Source organism: Chelonus insularis, unplaced genomic scaffold, assembly GCF_013357705.1.
Source record: "Chelonus insularis isolate UGA/USDA-ARS -01 unplaced genomic scaffold, ASM1335770v1 contig_23_pilon, whole genome shotgun sequence".
Classification (NCBI taxonomy): domain Eukaryota; kingdom Metazoa; phylum Arthropoda; class Insecta; order Hymenoptera; family Braconidae; genus Chelonus; species Chelonus insularis.
Genome location: NW_023276443.1, coordinates 1,171,910 through 1,190,535, shown reverse-complemented (window position 1 = coordinate 1,190,535; position 18,626 = coordinate 1,171,910). Strand labels below are relative to the sequence as shown.

The following is an 18,626-nucleotide window of genomic DNA, read 5'->3' as shown; positions in this document are numbered from 1 at the left end:
AAGAGTCTGGTCTATAAAGAGACCAGATTTTAATTTTACATCATGAAATGATAATTGTCATTCTTTTAATAAAGATAATAATAATAATTACTATTACTAATATTGATATAAGAATAGTTTGACAAAGTATTCAGTTCGTTTCGTCGTTAATCGAGTTCCCAGGAAAGGAGAACATGTATTCCTACCTCGTTGACGCGCTACTTCTCATCGTTTGTTCATGAAGAAGAGACGTGAAGGAACTAACGGACTGAAATAATTCAATTTGCCCTGACGACGAGCAAGGCCTTGATTTACAAGCATCACTCTGCGGGGTTTATAATTCTTTCGCTTTACTGCTCCACAGCCTCATCAGGATTCTACTATTTTTTTTCTGTACTTAACGGTAAGTAGACTTTTGGTTGATAAATAATTTCAGCAATAAATTTAACATCCACAAATCAGCTTATTTACATAAAAAGATGTTTTTATAGACTTTAATAATTTTTTCAGATGAAGAAATGTCGTCTTACTTGAGTTGTTATAAACAATAACAATAAAAAGTGAAGAAAAGTGATAAATAAAAATCAGGAAAAGGTATGAAAGTATTTAGGACAATTTTGTTAGTATTTCTTAGCTACAGTCTTCATAAAACTTTGGGATATGATGGTGACAATGTCGGAAGTGACTCGGAAAGGACGAAACTTTTGTCACGAGCAAGGAGAACTTTAGTTTATCATGGAGCTTCGCAACTACTTGTAAGTATTCTTAAGAGTATTTAGGATCTTACACGTTGTTGATGCTTGGTATCCATTATGCCTTAAAATTCAATAGAAAATTCATAACATTACATGAGCTAGTGATAAATATTGATCTTATAATGGACTTATGATGCATTCCATTATCATCAATCGATTATAAACCACTTACTGTAAAAAATTTGGATTATATTGTGATAGATTTATTGAAACATTGTATAAAGTATCTTGAATGTTTTAACAGGATTGATTATCAATCTCAATCAAATGCTTCATGTGCCCTACTTTAGAACTTATGATCGACTGTGGGTAAACTATTTCAACTTTAGTTCTTTGTTTTGAGTTTAGCAAACAATCTTCATCAACTGTACTGTTTTGTGTTATTCATTCCTATGCTCATTTCTAGTTTCAAATCTCGTTCACTCCAATTAATCCTAGAGTTATGTTAGAATTAAAAACAACGTTTTTGTTTAAATCCAACTTAAATCTCATGAGATTATCATTTAATTCAATATTTAAAGTAGACGTACTGTTTGAAGAAAAATTTACTTAATTAAGATTATTTACCAGATGTAAAATGAAACATAAGAAAATCAAAATGAATGTCATTTGGAGCGGCCTAATGATTAATTCACCCGACTAACTTTGCAGGGAAAAGAATAAAATTAATAGAAGAGAAGGTAGGATTATGGTCCAGTTTTTAATATGGTTTCAAATTAATTGAAAAATAACTTCTTGGCAATAAACAAAAACTTCGAAAAATGACAATTGATGATAATTAACAGAATAAAATGCAATTAAGTAAAAACAAATAGTGATCCATAATTTTATCTTCTCCTCCATATATTTAATTCATCATTTATACCATTATTATCATTATTATTGTCATTTCACTGTAATTAACAATATCGAGTAATTAAGAATAATAGAATAATCAATCATTTACTACTAACAATCTTTAATTAGCATTAACAATGATTTTCTACTATTGTGACGTCACAAATGCTATTCTCTTAACCCTAGAAGAAGAATAAATACTGAATCTTACTCTCTTAAACTGAATCAGTGAAAACTACTGCAAATCAGTGAATATTTACTGATTGCTAGTGTCAATCCAATGAATGATTCTTTCAGTGATTGGATTGGCACTGGATATCAGTGAATATTCACTGATTCAGTATTAGAGAGTATAGGAATTATATATGAACAGTATGAAAATCATACATGAAAATTTTTAGTATCTGAATTTTATATGATTCATGTATGATTTTGATAAAATAAATTTTATATTAATTCTATATTATTCATATAAAATTCAGATAAAAAAATTTTCTTATATGATTTTTTACTGTTTATATATAATTCTTATAATTTTTATATGAGATTCAAATATAGCAACTTTCAGATTTGTCTCTTATAAAATTCTTACAAGAATCAGTATTTATTTTTTTACTAGAGAATGCACTGCAAGTTCAAAATTTTGAAAGTGTTTTAAAATGACGTCACCTATTTGATTAACATTGTAGTCACTTTTTAGACACTTCCAAGCATTTAAAAAGTGACTACAATGTTAATCAAATAGGTGACGTCATTTAAAAACACTTTTAGTGCTTTAAATTAAAACACTACGATTTGCAGTGTGCTGACACCAGTTTTAAACTATAAATTATTATTGTTTTTGTTTTGCAAGCTATCTTTTTTTATAAAATATCATTATCACTTTTTTTTATGTAAATAATGCTGATATGCAATAATAGTATTATTCAAAAGATGTTAGGATTCTGTATAGATCAATAGTATTATTTATAAATTGCAAAATTCACCTAATTTGCTTTTTTTTTTAGTTTTTCGATTTCGCACGGAAAATGGTTGGATTGATTTTGCTAAAAACCTAATCAGTTTTAAGTTGCACGATTATCTGTCGAATGCAATTGGTTCCTTGTCGATATCATAATCTGAAATGTGAAAACGTGTCAAAACTTAAGATTCATAAAATCGGATCCATTACAATAACTTCCCACTGGAAAGTTCATAATTATAAAGCTTACTAGAAATGACAAATCAATAAAAGAAAATGATGTCTTATCAGTTCTAGTTTCAGTAGCAAACTAAATATCCCACCAAAAACCGCCCTGCGGACTGTAAAAATTTATGCACTAAATATAAACGACGAAGACGATAATCTCCTTTCATAAAATACTATTTTTATATCACTTTATTAAAAAAAACTACGACAATTCTGAAATCATGATAAGCCAAGTATTTTTTCACTAAAATCAATTATATTTACAGTTAATAATTATTTTTTTTTTCTTTTTATAAAGTTATTGTTGATTTTTTTAGAACGTATTAATTATAACACCTGTATATTTTAACCGTTGTGAAAGAAGCAAAGAAATTTCAAAAACTACACATAAATGATCGAAAAATTGAAGAAAAATTTAAAAACAAAAATAATTGACCAATAATTACATATTTATTGATTTTCTGATTTTATACAAACACGTGTTGTTCTAACACACTTAGAAACGCGTAAGAAATGACTACAATGTTAATCAAATGGATGACGTCATTTTTAACACACTTAGATGTGTAAAAACAACACGTGTTTGACAACTAAGATTTGCAGTTAAATGTGATTTTTCATTTTTAAATATAAAAAACTTGGTGCAGTTATCATTCATTCATCGACTTTGATATTTTTAAAATAAGCAAGATTTCGTGCTTTACCAAAAACATAATAAAGTACGTTTATTTTGGTTATCAAACTAAAGCAGATCATTTACTAAAATAGCAAATGTTTTTGTCTTAGTAATGTCTCGGCATGAGTGGTCCTTCCACAGCATCTAATATATTAATGCATACGTATAACCCTACATTAATTATAGAGCTTGAACCTGGCTAATTAATATCTAAGATTGATAGCATAACTATCGGATAAGCGTTGAAGTTGATTAGTTACAAATATATATTCTAGGGAAAATCGTTATCTCATGGGATGGAGGCCAAGTAATTCGCATGGGAGGCTTCAAGAGGATTAACAATCCTCTTTTTACCTTACACTTTTTTTTTTTACAGCAAATAGCAAACCTCGATCGACTCTAGGGAAACTGGTAATGGGTGTTTTCAAACTCACTGAACGTGTATCAAGCGTATCTCTATAGTCTCTTTGCGATCATCTTCTTTATTCCTTTGTCTTCGTCGTACTAATTTTTTTACTAATGACTCAGATGCTTCGAGCGTACAGTGACTGCATTTTCACAAAGTGTAGGCCATTAATATACTCGAGAAAGAGAAAATGACCAAAAAGTAGAAAGGGAGGACAATGAAAAGAGCATGGTTAAGTGCAAGCTTAAAAACACTAGCACGTACTATCGTGTTAGGGGTTTAATTTCATTTTCAAACACTCGGACAATTCTCCTTGCTAATTAGTTGACTTGATTGAATAGCAAGTAGGCAAACTGAATAGAAATTGTTTAACAATTTAGAGATTAATGTATACACACTGGATCAAAATACTTCATTATACTCAAATTTCTACTGGGTTTTAATTGAAAGTGTTTCAATTTTGAAATAATATTCAAACTGACTAATAGTTTACTTATTTCTGTTGAAGAATAAATCGTTCAATTTAAATTAAGTTGTTGTGCATGAGTCCTTGCAATAATAAAACATTACTTTTATGATCATTTATAAAGGATTGTTAAAAAAAAAGACGTTTTTTTTACTATTTGAAGCTGTAAAACTTTTGTAAATCATGAATTTAGACACTTTTACTATTTTTTTTATAAATCCACAGTCAAAACAAATGATTAAAAAAAAAAAAATTAAAAAATGGGCGATTTTTTTATTTTTTATGGTTACCTAAACCACGTGACTGTGAAAGTTAATGATTACCAAGTATTTGTTCTAAGAAATATATAGTATTGTTTAGTAGAGTAATCGCTTCTTTTATCGATTAAGCAGAGTATAAATGTCTTAAAGTGGTTATTCTGCGAGAGCGATTACTTGAAATTTTATTTAAACAGCATTATTTTTATAGAATAACAAAAAATAAACATTTTTTTCATCTGAACAAAAAAGATCTGACGTCTAGAAATGAAGATATTTGCAATGAAAGATTACGATTTTACCATGCAGTATAATGGTAGAAGGTAACTCGTGATAGTTTTTCAATAAATATTCCAAAACGGAATTTACGATTACGTTTAAAAAAAAATCATAAAATCAATGAATATGTAATTAATGCTTCAGTGAAATTTTACACAATTTTGACGTTCAGTTATTGAACAAAAAATAATTAAAATCAATTTTCCGACAACAAATGGAAGAATAGTAATGTGGTGGTACATACATATAAGTAATGTCGATGCATTGGTACAGGTCCATCCAAACAATTATTCCAAATTGTAGAAAAAAATTATTAATAATACTTTCTAGATATTATTGAATATTACTTATATCGTATTATAAATAATTTCTGAATATAATTCCACAGAAGTTTGGATATTTTTTCATATACACACTGTAAATTTTAGTGTTTTATTTTAAAACGTTTCTAAAATCGAGACAATGTTAATCAAATGAGTGACGTCATATTAAAACACTTTTAATGTTTTAAAATAAAACACCAAAATTTACAGTGCAATTCATTTTATTTGGCTGGGACACAATGAATTTTGATACGAGCTCTCAGGAGATAACAACCTCAACAAAAAATCTTCACTTTTTGACTGGAAAATACTTTTCGGTTTATTTCAATATGCTTAGAATCCTAAAGACTTAGACAGCAACTTAACATCAAGGTACATGTATGACATCATAAGGCAATATAAATGCTTTGGTCGAATATTAGTAACAACAAATTAACAAATCTTTACTATTATAATTTTTCAAGCGAAAAAAATTTCATTGGAACAAGAAAAAAAGATCTTTTACCAGATTTATGTTTTTTCCACCAAGTTCTTGTAACATTTTCTCTCCCAATAGTTAAAATTTTCAGAATAAAATGTTTCTAAAAAAAATGTGTAAATTGTTAGAGCAAATATTTGGTTATAAAAAATGCTTTTAAATCGAGTTGAATATATTTTTTTTAATCTCCTAAAGCTTTTAAAGTTGATGACATATTGAAAAATTGTTTCTACACTCATCAATGCTTTTACATCATAGGTGACTAACGAATTAAACTCGTGATATAAAAAGCAAGAGAATGAAAGCTTTATAATACTAGTATATTTGAATAGTCCAGTACAGTAAAGTTCTTTACAATTATCCAACTCTCATCATCATCATCATCATCATTTTATTTTTATTTAGTTATAAAAGTATAAGTTGTTAAACTCCCATAAACCAGTTAACTAAGTACCCTCGAAGTTATTCCCCATTATCGACCATCATCCATCATATCTCTAGAATGGTACACCAGTTGACTACAAATTTCGTTGATATATAATTTAATATACACCAAAAGAACTCTTGCCAGCAGTAGTTATTAATAATTTTATTTTCTACTTTTTTTTTTGAATCATGTATTTTTTTTCTATCACAGTCAATTCATTCTCACCATACGAATTTTATTTCATTTTGTTTCTCTGCAGCTAATTTTTGGTCTAGGCACGCCCCTGCAGCTGGATCGTGAGAGCGTGATCGTGGGAGCATTTACCAAACTGCTTTACACCCTTCCTGCAAATTCCACAGACTTGACTGAACCTGGCGTATTTTTTGAGAGAACACAAAAAAGTCGATGGAGTATTTACAAAGTATTGGAAAGAATAGGTAGTCTCTATGGATTTGGTGGGAAGGCCTGTTTACTTAGAGCTATTTGTGAGGTCACATTCACCCCTTTTGATCACCATCATGGACTTCTAGGTCAACTTGTTCAAACTTTACTCACGTAAGTCTTTTTTTTTACTTAATGCATCCAACGAAATTATTGTTTCAGTATTTTACACCTTTTTTCTCTTTATTGTTTTCATCATCTACACTGGTATATTTATCTCTTATTATTTGCAATAGAATTGGAGTAGTAAAGTATAGACATTATGGAGGAGTGTAGGGTAATGAGGAATAGTAACAACATGGCATCCGTATTTTTCAAAACGGGAATTTCTATTCTAAAAATCTGTTGAAACAATAAACAACATGAGGGTTTAAAAACACCCTCTTTTAGCTCATCTTAGAAATTAGTAATGCCCTTTAGGCATAATAGTGAGAGCCACTTAGCTAATTATAAATAATAATTAGGAATAATATTAAGAAAGAGTTTTAGTGAATAAGAAAAAAGATTGTATAAGTGTCATTATTGTATCAGCTTTCAACCAGGAAGCAGGCCAATAAATTTTATAACCAAAACGCAGAGTTGTGACTTATTAACATGAGCATATAGCATCAATGCTGATCAGTAATAACTATTAAACAGCACTTTTGCAATACATAAAAATTTACAGTTGGATTTACTATTGACAGTTCGAAAAGGATTCAACTATTTTCTGTCAAATGGGTAATTAACACAGGATTGTAATTATGGGACTCAACTATTATTTTTTAGAATGTTTTGAAGATAGCTGAGTTAATGTAAAAGTACAATATTTAATGAAATAAAAAATAATAAAATCAATGATTGAATAATCATAAATATTCAAATACAGTAGAGTAAAAATATTCTAGTGGAAAAGTTATTGAGTAAAATTGAGAAAAAGTAAAAAGAAATAAGGGAAAACTGAAATTTTTTCTATTTATTGTCATGATTTCTTATAAGTATCTTAGTTGGAGTCGATAGACAATGAAAAAAAAATTAATGAAATTAAAAAAAAAAAACATAAATTTATGAGCTATTTTCATACTCTGCGATATTTTTAATTCTCCAGGTTTAGAAAATTTCGGAAATGTAAATAGATATGATTATTTTTTATTCTCTTTCTGATGTAATCAAAAAAGTTCTAGTGAGCGAAAGGATACATTATGATGAATATAAATCATTTTAAAATTAAAAAAGTCATCTTGCCCCATGGATCCGTCTTGCCTCGTACTCCCTTACTTGTTTTCCGAAATGTTTAAAAATATTGAAATTAGGTGAAAAAAGTAGCCTTTCTATTTTTTACTTTTGGGAATGATTTCTTCTCAAACTATTAAAAACAGGAGTAAGAAATTAACATCCATTTTTTTGTAAAATAAAAAAATCTCCAATTTTTGTTTAAAAAATTTTTCCATATTTCGCATATTTTTGGAGACAACTGAAAAACAAACTTTTTAGGGGTTGTTTATACCCTTGCCCAGGGTTGTAGCACTTTTCTTCATAGGAAGAATTGCACTCCCAGTGACTCTAAGTACAATCCCTCAAATTTTTATCCATATTCATCGATTTCTCTATTTCAATTCTAATCTCACTGAACTTCATTAATTAATATTCACGGATTTTGGAGAAATAAATTTGATGTGGTCCAAAATTTTTCCAAATTTCGTTCCTGGAATTAATTGAATAAATTATCAATATTTTTCTTGACAAAAGCACTTCTGATTACTTTTGTTCAATATTTGGTCTTTTTAGCATCAATGGATTTTTTTTAACGAAAAAATGTATGATAAAAAGTGTTTTCGTGCAAACAAGATTGTCATTTACATTTTTTCAACAGTGACAAAGACCTAAAACTATCCAATATCCGGGATCAATAATAAAATTACTTTCTCATTTAAAAGTTTCTGTGAATTGATGAAAGTAACAAAGTATTTGCGTTGAACAAGGATCTTTCTCTCTTGCTCTTTAGAATTAAAGTTTCCAGCGTAAACCACCACATTGGATCGATGTCGAACCAACGCCAAGCACGTAGAACTAGCGTACGGTCGCGTTATAACACCCATGCCTCACTGGCAATCTCCAGAGAATTCTCTATATCTCCTTGACAGCATGTAACTTCCGTAAATTATATAATTTGATCATTGGCTATATTTTCATGTTTAGCATCAGTTTCTCACTCCTTGGCTTCTCTGCTTGTTCACTCGATAGTTGATCAAAGATGTTAATTTCATGTCATTATAATAATTAAAAGTTACCAAGTACTAAGATTTAATGTCTCCAATAATTCCAATATTATAATTAAAATTAATAAAATATTTCACAAGTGATTATTAAACGCTTTATTATATTTTGAATAATGACAATGAAATATTTTAATTAATTCAATTAAAGTAAGATATAAAATTTTATCGTAATTTTTACCAGTCAATTTGCAGTAAAATTTTCTGGTAAAACCCAAGTCAAAATATAACACCTAAATTTACTCTTCTCATACGATTCCTATCCTTTCTATCTTAGATTCAACCTTTTCATCCTAAATTTATTCTTTTTTCTTTTTTGAGTAGATAAAAATTAGGATGATAAAGCCTACTTTAAACCTTCTATTCCTAATATTGTTTTTATCCTTCTGAAGTTGGTAAAAATTAAGATATAGATAGAATAGCCTGATTTCAACCTCATAAATTGATTTGCTTATATCCAGAAGTATTTATGGACATAGTTGAAATAAGGTCACGATTCACATAATGGATTAATTTTCCAAAAATTATATTTATTACAAATTGAATTGTTTTAAATTATTTATTACAACCTAATAATGAATTAAATGAAACTGCTCTTTCAAATATGAACATGGTCAATATTATAATAACTCCCATTACAGTCATACTTGTTTTAATAATACATATGATGTCAATGCTGATGGACAGCCCAATTAGAATTGAAATGAAATAAATAACTATGAATAATAATGTTTTTATTAAAATAAAATTATTCGAATCTCAAATAAAATTAGATGGAAACCAGGAAAAGTATGAAATAAAAGTAGGATGGAGCTAAGAGAAAAGAAAAATAAAATTAGTATGAGTTTAGAATAAAATTGAAAAATTTTCGTTCTACGGAAACACTGATTTGTTGCGTATTCCGACTTTAATTAGGATTTGTTCATCTTAAGTTAAACTTTAAGAAAGGATTGTCTCAGGATAAAAATAGGATGAAAATAGGCCGTATATTTTGACTCGGGAAACAATTAAAAATTATTAGTTTTCTTTTAGCAAAAATAGCTGAATGATTTAGTAAAAAGTACTGTTCTACTCTGCAAATAAAAGCATTTAGAAACTAAACACTTAAAGCGTTTACAATTTTGAACGTTATAAATAAAACATAGCAACAAGCAACAATTATATCTCCTTCTATATGATGATTGACAAAGGATAGAATTTGTTGTTAGCAACGCTTAACTTGTTTATTTTATATTAGTTTACGACTGAGACTAGTGCCCATCAGATGTCTATCTTTATCATCAAATTGTTCCTGCCATTTTTGCAAACTTCTCTTTTGAATCTTTTATCGTATCATTATTTTACAATATACTGCACTTTTTTCAAAGCAGTTTGTTTTATATTACTTGAAGTACTTTAAAAAAATTCAGTAAAATGATAGGGTCCAATAATAGCTGTCTTGTTTATCTTAAACTATCTGATACATAATATTCCTTCTGAATATTTATCATTCCTGTGATGCTTCTGTCTTAGTCTGTGGACAAACTATTTAGTAGCCTATGGCATAATATACAAAGTCTGATGGTATGCATGTGAAATTTGCAGGCCCTCGAGCACGAATGAACCATACGACGAGCATGAAGACCAGGAATACCATGCTGCAGAAAAGCTAGGTAGGCACGTGGGTGAAAACTGCCACGCCCTTTATCCAGAATGCCAGAGAAGCGCACTAGACGTATTTTCCACCACGGATCTCTTCTGAAAAGTTCGCTTTACTTCGCCAGCAAACTTTGTAATTTTTTTTCCCCTTTTTTCTTATATTTCTTTTTTTTTTACTTTCCACTCTTTTCCTTCACCTCAAGCACTCTTTTCACCATTTTCCTCGTTGTCTTAACTCCTTCGTTTTTGCATGGTACATTCCTCCCGCGATTTTCATTTACCTGAAAGTCTGGGATTCATGGAATTCTCCGAGTACAGTGCTATGAGATTTGAGGTAAGACGACTGCCTTTGTTAGATTAATGAAAGATTTTATGAAAAAATAAGACTACTGCCCTATTTTTTTCAACATTTATCTGGCAACCAAAGCTTCTCTAGAAATCCCCAAGTGTGAATAAGATTTATTTAATGAAAAAAAAATTTTAATTTCAAATATTGTCTTAAAAAATGTCAGAAAGATACATTAATTATTACTAATGTCAAATATTTAGTCGAGGGTAATTATGAATTAGTTCTTTTGGGACAGAAAGTTGGGATTTATTTATTCAAGAAATTGGGTGAATTTTATTTAAGGATGTATAACACTTTTATGAATTACATTTTTAAAGTTCTGGATATATTTTATAAAATAATTAAATTGAATGGTCTCATTAAACTATATGTTATTTTTATCGGAAGTATGCGAAATTGGAAAAAAATTCCAAAATTTGCTATGTTTCATCCATTTTTATGGAAAAAAATATACTTCGATAAACTTTAAACGTTTTTCTATTTATTTATGCAAAAAAATAGGTGTTACTGGATTTATTTTTCTAAAATTAAATAAAAACTTTGGCAAAATGGAATAATGGCTGATCCGACATGTTGAATGCGATGCTGACAATAGTCATATGGAAACTTCTATTTATAATAAATAATTATTAATCAGTACAATTTCAATTATTACCAATTAATTATTAGTTAAAACTTAAAAAAAGAATTTTAAGTACGCATAATTTTTAAGAAAAACCTAATGAAGAATTTTGTAGATGCACTTTAGGATTTGACTATGTCTATAGAGACACATCCTTTATTAGTAATATCAATAAATTATTTAAAAGTTTTAACCCTTAAATGCATAGCGTATCAAAAATGGAACATTAACTTTATGCCTCTGTTACACATTCATAATTACTAATCTCCAGACTTGGCGGTATAGTGAATGATGTCTTGTTATATTATTTTCAAGTGTACAAAAAAAAAAGGGTGTTAATGAAGCACGCGAATAAAATTGTTATTTTCGAATACAGGAGCGTCGTTGGTGCTAACTACTGTATGTTGAAAAATTCTGTTTGTGATTAAAATTAAATTGATCGGACTTTTCTTCGTACGTAAAATATATTATATCGATAAATATTTATTTTTTCTGATTACGTTTATAGTTTTTACTTATGTGTTTGAATTATATAATTTTTTCTCAAAAAAGAAAAATCGTTTTTGTCAAAGGTTTTTTCAATAAAAATATATGAAAATATGTACTTCGATTTTTTTTATTATTTTCCCTTCAACGTCCCTCTTATTCTGAATCATATAAATTATTTCCTCTGAATAAAAAAAATCATGTTTTTATGGCGCCTCGAGCGGACAAATATAGATATATAGAAGTATATGGACCTTTGCGCACTAGTTTTAGGCAAATAAATGCATGAATTAAGAAAATACCTACAAGAAAAGATTTGCGCAATAACAATCTATGGAATGAAACAAGATAAGGACGATTGGTTAAAGAATAAGATAAATATTCGAAATTAAATGTTTAAAGCGATTTGACAGATTGTTTCCTACTTTTCATATTTTTAACTCTTACTTGTTTATGTATGGCCGACCAAAATTTGTCAAATCATGTTAGACTTTTAATTTCGGATAGTTATCTTATTCTTCAACCAATCGTCCTCATCTCGTTTCATTCTATAGATCGTTGTTGCGCAAATCTTTTCTTGTATGTCTTTTTTTAATTCATGCATTTATTTGCCTGAAACTAGTGCGCAAAGGTCCATGTACTTTTATATATCTATATTTGTCCGCTCGAGATGCTTTGTAGGCTAAAAGAAATTAAATAATCGAATTGAACATACGTATTTTGATAAACTTTTCAAATAAAAAATTATTAAACAGAAACTATAAACTATATTAAGAATGTTTGTAATTTAGAAAGACTTTTATCAGAAATGTAATGATTTAAAACAAGGTATTTTTTGAAGAGTTTATCTTATGAAGCTTGAATTAAACTGTTTGAATTTTGACAATAAAAAAATTTTCATTTTATTCGTAAATAACAGAGAGTGACTCATTGGAGGATCTTCTGAACACAGTCCATTCATGCTACCGTTAAAAAAACCCAGAACAACTACTAAATGTTAAAAAATAACAGATTATAGTTCACCTAAATGAAAATACAATAAAAAAAAGTTATTCGTAATCAAAGTTTGAAATTTAATACTGCAATCATTTATATCCTGATAACCCTTGATGTAATTCTGATGGTATTTTAGCATTGTTTAACATTTTTTATGCAAGTTATTTGTTAACCTTCGACCATTCTTACCCTAAGAGAACAAAGATAGATAAAGAATAGCTGAGTACTTATGGGCGTGTAAAAGCTGAGTTAGCAACTTGAATAAGAAATGCAAAATAGCACTTCTCTGGTTGTACATCTGGTTGTTTCTAACTCCTAGAGCTTGAATTTTTTTAATGAAGCTAACCATAGGATCCCTAGAAGTTATGTCTTCTGGAAGAGCCTAGAAATAAGACTAATGGAGGTAGTATTTATCAACAACTTGAGTATCAGGGAAGTATGACTTCTAGAAGCTCAATGCCATTGAATACCGTTGAACCTCTGCTCTTTTCCACTTCCCTTAACTTCTTTTTACAACGAACGAGAATGAGGCCCCCACTATCATTGCTTGTGAAGAAGATATGAAGAGGACAGAGAAAGAAGTATCCAACGTAATCTAGTATAGTCACACTATAATGGCTCGGCTGATTTTGCAGAAAACCTAATCAGTTCTAAGTTGCGTCAGTATGTGTCGAATGAAATTGGTCCCACGTCGATATCATTTTTTGTTCTCAAGATAAAATAATTCCGAACGTACATACGAACATACACACACACAGACGTTCACTGGAAAACGTGAAGATATGTCAAATTTTGGGATTCGCAAAATCGGACCCATTACTATAATTTTCCACTTGGAAGTAAAAGATTACGAAAAAACTCAAATTATCGAGTTGACATATTATTTAAAAAATGAGTCTGGGCTTAGTCTGTGCCCTGACAATAAACTTCTCATTAATTACAAAAAATTACAATCCGTAATTTTGTCATCTATTATTTTTTTTTGTTTATAAAGAATTACCATTGCTATAAACATTACACAATTGTTTAATCACATCAAGTTATTTATAACAATATTTTATTGATATTTATCGAATATAATCACAGTAATGATCATTCAATAAATTCAAACCATTTTTAATTGTTTATAACAAATCGAATTTGTTATAAATAATACATAATTGTTTAGAGACATATGAAGTTATTAACAACCATTTTTTATTGACCTCAGTTGTCAACAATCTTTATCATCTAATAAGTAGAATCTATTTCAAATATCTTCTTTACTCCACTTATTTTGCACTCTTTTTGTTATAAAAAAAAATGGCTGGACCGAATTTGTTTAAACTTCTTTCAGATCTTTTTCAATGTATTATCTCCAAAATGAAATTAGTTCGGAGTCGATATCTCCAATAGTTCTCGAGATATCGAAAACGAAAAAAAATCTGACATACGTACATAAATATATTTTTAAACCTTCTAATATGCTTTCAAATGTCTCAAAACGTAAAAATATGTAGGATCGGGGAAAAACCCGTCATTAGTTTTATTTACTAGAATTTAAGTTTTTCCGTAGCCATTAAGTTTTACGGTTAAGCCCAGGGACTTTCCCCTAATAAAAAGGGAAAAGTCCCAACACAAGATCTCCAGACTTGGGACTGACGTGACCTAAGGAGTGGGAGGTCAAGTCTCGCCTTCGCAGAAGGGATGAGAACGGGAAAAGGAGCCGGGCAGTTAGTCTTAAGTCGGAGGGCTTGCGACTAATATGTCTTAAGTTGTCCTAAGTTAACATTGTAACTTCATATCTAAAATAAAAACTAATTAAACCTTACCATTTTATCTCATCCTACAAATATGATAAAATTACGAATTCTAAAAATTGACACTATTACAATAACTTCATACTCAGAAGTTGAAAATTACAAACAGTTCTTATGGCTGGCTTGTGGATCATCATTGAGTTTCAAATTCTGGTCGAAAAATTCAGGTGTTGTAAATGAAATGAAAATTGTTGAATAAAACTTCTATTGAATGAGAGCACATCTACTTGTTGATAAATAAATTGAAATTGTTCATATCTGTATCATCATAACTATCTCCTTCTTATATATTTCATTTTTTTATCAACATTTTTGTAATTTCAACGTTTACGGTAACTTGAGCTCTCACTGGAAAATAAAAGTAAATCTTCCGGAATTTCTCCGATTCAAGTGCAGTGAGTTTAATGAATATTCCAACTAATCGAATAGAGAATACCGTACTGAAGGAAGCAAGAGTGAGAACAAAAAGTTCTCATGTTCCAATTGGAATACTGCAGCCTTTTTCTTCAATGCTTTTATTATATTCTCTCTGTTACATATTGATTTCTAACTTGCTGACAAGACACTCTACTTCATGGTTATATCAACGATAGCTTTACAAACACTGCAAGTTATTGAGAAATATCAAGCTCCAGGTATCTCAAACTCTTTAAGTTTGCAATCTTACAAGTTTGCAGTTAATAAACTTTCTATTAAAGCTTTGAAGTGTATACGAAGGATAATATTTATATTTAAATAATCATCAAAGTTTATTTTAAAATGGAGTTGTTGATAAGTTTTCCTTATCGAGCAGAAATTTATTTGGCTTACCAATAGATGTATTTCTTATTTGTTATTAATACATTTTACTGTTTTTAAAAATGTACTCTGATAAAAAAGGTATAAATATAATATTTTTGTAATTGATAAGTAAACTGATTTGCTTATATCCAGAAGTATTTATGGACATAGTTGAAATAAGGTCACGATTCACATAATGGATTAATTTTCCAAAAATTATATTTATTACAAATTGAATTGTTTTAAATTATTTATTACAACCTAATAATGAATTAAATGAAACTGCTCTTTTAAATATGAACATGGTCAATATTATAATAACTCCCATTACAGTCATACTTGTTTTAATAATACATATGATGTCAATGCTGATGTACAGCCCAATTAGAATTGAAATGAAATAAATAATTATGAATAATAATGTTTTTATTAAAATAAAATTACTCGAATCTCAAATAAAATTAGATTGAAACCAGGAAAAGTATGATGGAGCTAAGACAAAAGAAAAATAAAATTAGGATGACGATAGGATAAAATTAGTATGAGTTTAGAATAAAATTGAAAAATTTTCGTTCTACGGAAACACTGATTTGTTGCGTATTCCGACTTTAATTAGGATTTGTTCATCTTAAATTAAACCTTGAGAAAGGATAGTCTTAGCATAAAAATAGGCCGTATATTTTGACTCTGGAAGTTAAACTTTAAGAAAGGATTGCCTCAGGGTAAAAAGGGGTTATATTTTGATTCAGGAATGCAAACAAATACTATTAAAATCATTACAAAAAATATCTGATATTTAACTGTAAAATTTACAAAGCCATTATATGCTAAGTTTGTGGAATTCTAAAAAAATTTTTTTCCTTCTTTTACAAATCGTGAAATAATAGAAAACATCTCAACTAAAATGTGAATAAAAAAATTGGAAGTAATTCTTAGAATTAGTTGTGTGAAAAATAGAATACAATGTAAAGATCAATTAAGATAAAGACAACTGATAGAAGAAAATTTCCATGAATAACTTCACCCTCTGACCTGAGTGACTTCACTTGGAAATAAATGTATTGAAATTTTCGAAGATAAAACTAGAATTGAAGTAAATTTTATTCAACTTCGTAAAGTTGCCCTTATTTCTGCTTTACAGCTTGTAAAAGTTACCTAATTTGATCATTGACTCAAGTGACATTTTTTTGTTTAAACTTGTAGTTGGATATAGTTATGAATGCTCTAAAGCTTTCAGCTTTTTCATTTATATTCTTATTCACACTTCAGTAAAGATTTTACTCAACTTATATTAGACTCATCAATTCTTTATCGAAATAGATCTCACATATAGACATGTTCAACCAAAAGATCTAGTCAGATTAGTCAAATTTACTGGTAGAAAATTGGGATTTGTTTTCGTTGAGATCATAGCAAATCAGTTGGGTGTGACACTCCATTATTTATTAATATCAACAAAGATATCCTACGAGTCTTATTGGACCCCTGAATATTTTATCTCAAACATTAAGATGATCTTTCTACAAAAAACTTTATTGATGATCATTTGTGTTTTATTTGAGTTCACATTTTTATTCTCTTCCATTTTTCTTGTAGCAGCTTCTGACTTATCGCAAGGAATAGATAAAAAATAATATCACATGAAATTACCTCGAGCAATTTTACTTTTGATTTTAATTAATGACGTAAGCTATAAAGTTACGTAGATCACGAAGTGGTATAACTGTTGAGTAATAAAATATTTTATTTTCTACAAAAAAGAATATTTATTCTTATCATAACTTGATATTTTCCGACACTTATTTCATGACGACCATAAAAAGAATTTGTGTAAATTAGCTATCTATAAAAGAACCTCCCAATGAAAAATTCAATCAACACTTTAGTTCAGTTGTGAAGAAAGTATTACTTTTGATCCAACAATAATGAAAGTGATTCTTATAATTTTGGCAATTTCGTCATTGAAGTTTTCGAATATTGTTGTGACCTCAGAAGGCTTAGAAGATTCTAATGAAATTTCTGGAAACAATCAAATGGGCTCAGGACCATCTGTTGGATCTGACAAAGACAATGATCCAATAAAGGCTATTCTAGCAGGATTTTTTGGATTGGCCAAAAAGGTGACCAATGCAGCAAAAAACATTGCAGATGGTGGGATCAATGGACTTGAGAATACTGCCAAATATGGTACACAATTGACGGGGAAATTATCTGAAGTACTTCAAGAAGCGAACACGATATTTCAAAAAAGTCCCGAAATGATAAAAGATATAATTTTTCCAAATCCATCAGCAGAAGCAGCACAAAAAAGAAAATAAATTATCATTTACATTTAATGTCTCTATAAGTGAAGTTACCAATTACGCTCCAATTTATTTCTGTGTGATTTTCATTGGACAGTTGAAGTTTTTTAAACAATGTTCTGATTATACTTTCCATCATTCCTAGAACCTAAATGATACATAAAGAAATTCACAACTGATTTTATTACAATTTACAACTCTAGTTTTACTTTTAAGTTTCTTTTTGAATGTTACACTGATTTTCCTTGAAGTTTATAAATCTAAAACTTTGTTAATGAAAAAAAATTTCTATTGATGGTTAAAAAATGATTATTTTTAAGTTAACAACAGATAAAATATGTATTAAAAGTAGATTGAAATGTGTGGCTATAATAAAACTATTGTAGTTTATTTCTATCTGAAACTCATAAAAAACCACCTTGAACAATATTTTTAAAGCTTAATTTACGTTTTGCAAGTTTAATGGGTGTACTAAAAATTATTTGTATTGTTCGATAGGTTTCGAAGATAATGGAAGAAGGATGTTGCATTATCAGTGTCAAATCAAATTTCTATTTATGATTTTTTTATTTTAAAATTTTTGAAATTTTATTGTCTAGCAATCTCTCAATAATTGACCTAATGAACTTTTGGCATATTTTATTTTTTTAACTTCATTCATTTGTAATCTACATCTAGGATAGAAGTTTAATAACTCGTTTAATTTTACACCAGTAATTATCTATTGATAATTTTGGTATAAGTTATTTTATCATCAGTCTCCCAGATCACTTTTAAATTGTAAGTTTGATCAGTATCAATTGATTTCATTCGTTTGCTATAAAATATACAGATGTGACCTCATAAACATTTCTGTATGTTTGATTGTAGGTTTCCACGTGACGA

General features: G+C 28.6%; 2 protein-coding genes across 3 annotated transcripts; both read left to right on the top strand.

Annotated features, from left to right (window-relative positions):
* The first annotated feature begins 241 nt into the window (after positions 1-241).
* On the top strand, positions 242-10,965 carry LOC118064544 (uncharacterized). 2 transcript variants are annotated; one of them, XM_035079228.1, is made up of 4 exons: positions 242-382; positions 490-734; positions 6,332-6,627; positions 10,353-10,965. In XM_035079228.1, exons 2-4 carry the CDS (start codon positions 576-578, stop codon positions 10,507-10,509), a joined length of 612 nt encoding a protein of 203 aa, XP_034935119.1. In that variant the 5' UTR covers positions 242-382; positions 490-575; the 3' UTR covers positions 10,510-10,965. The 2 variants fall into 2 exon arrangements, with proteins under 2 accessions (XP_034935119.1, XP_034935120.1); XM_035079229.1 differs by lacking the exon at positions 10,353-10,965 and adding an exon at positions 6,750-6,808.
* A 6,331-nt stretch (positions 10,966-17,296) lies between these two features.
* LOC118064546 (uncharacterized) lies at positions 17,297-18,100 on the top strand. Its single transcript, XM_035079231.1, has one exon. The coding sequence runs from the start codon at positions 17,364-17,366 to the stop codon at positions 17,754-17,756; it is 393 nt and encodes a 130-aa protein (XP_034935122.1). The 5' UTR covers positions 17,297-17,363; the 3' UTR covers positions 17,757-18,100.
* Positions 18,101-18,626: the final 526 nt, after the last annotated feature.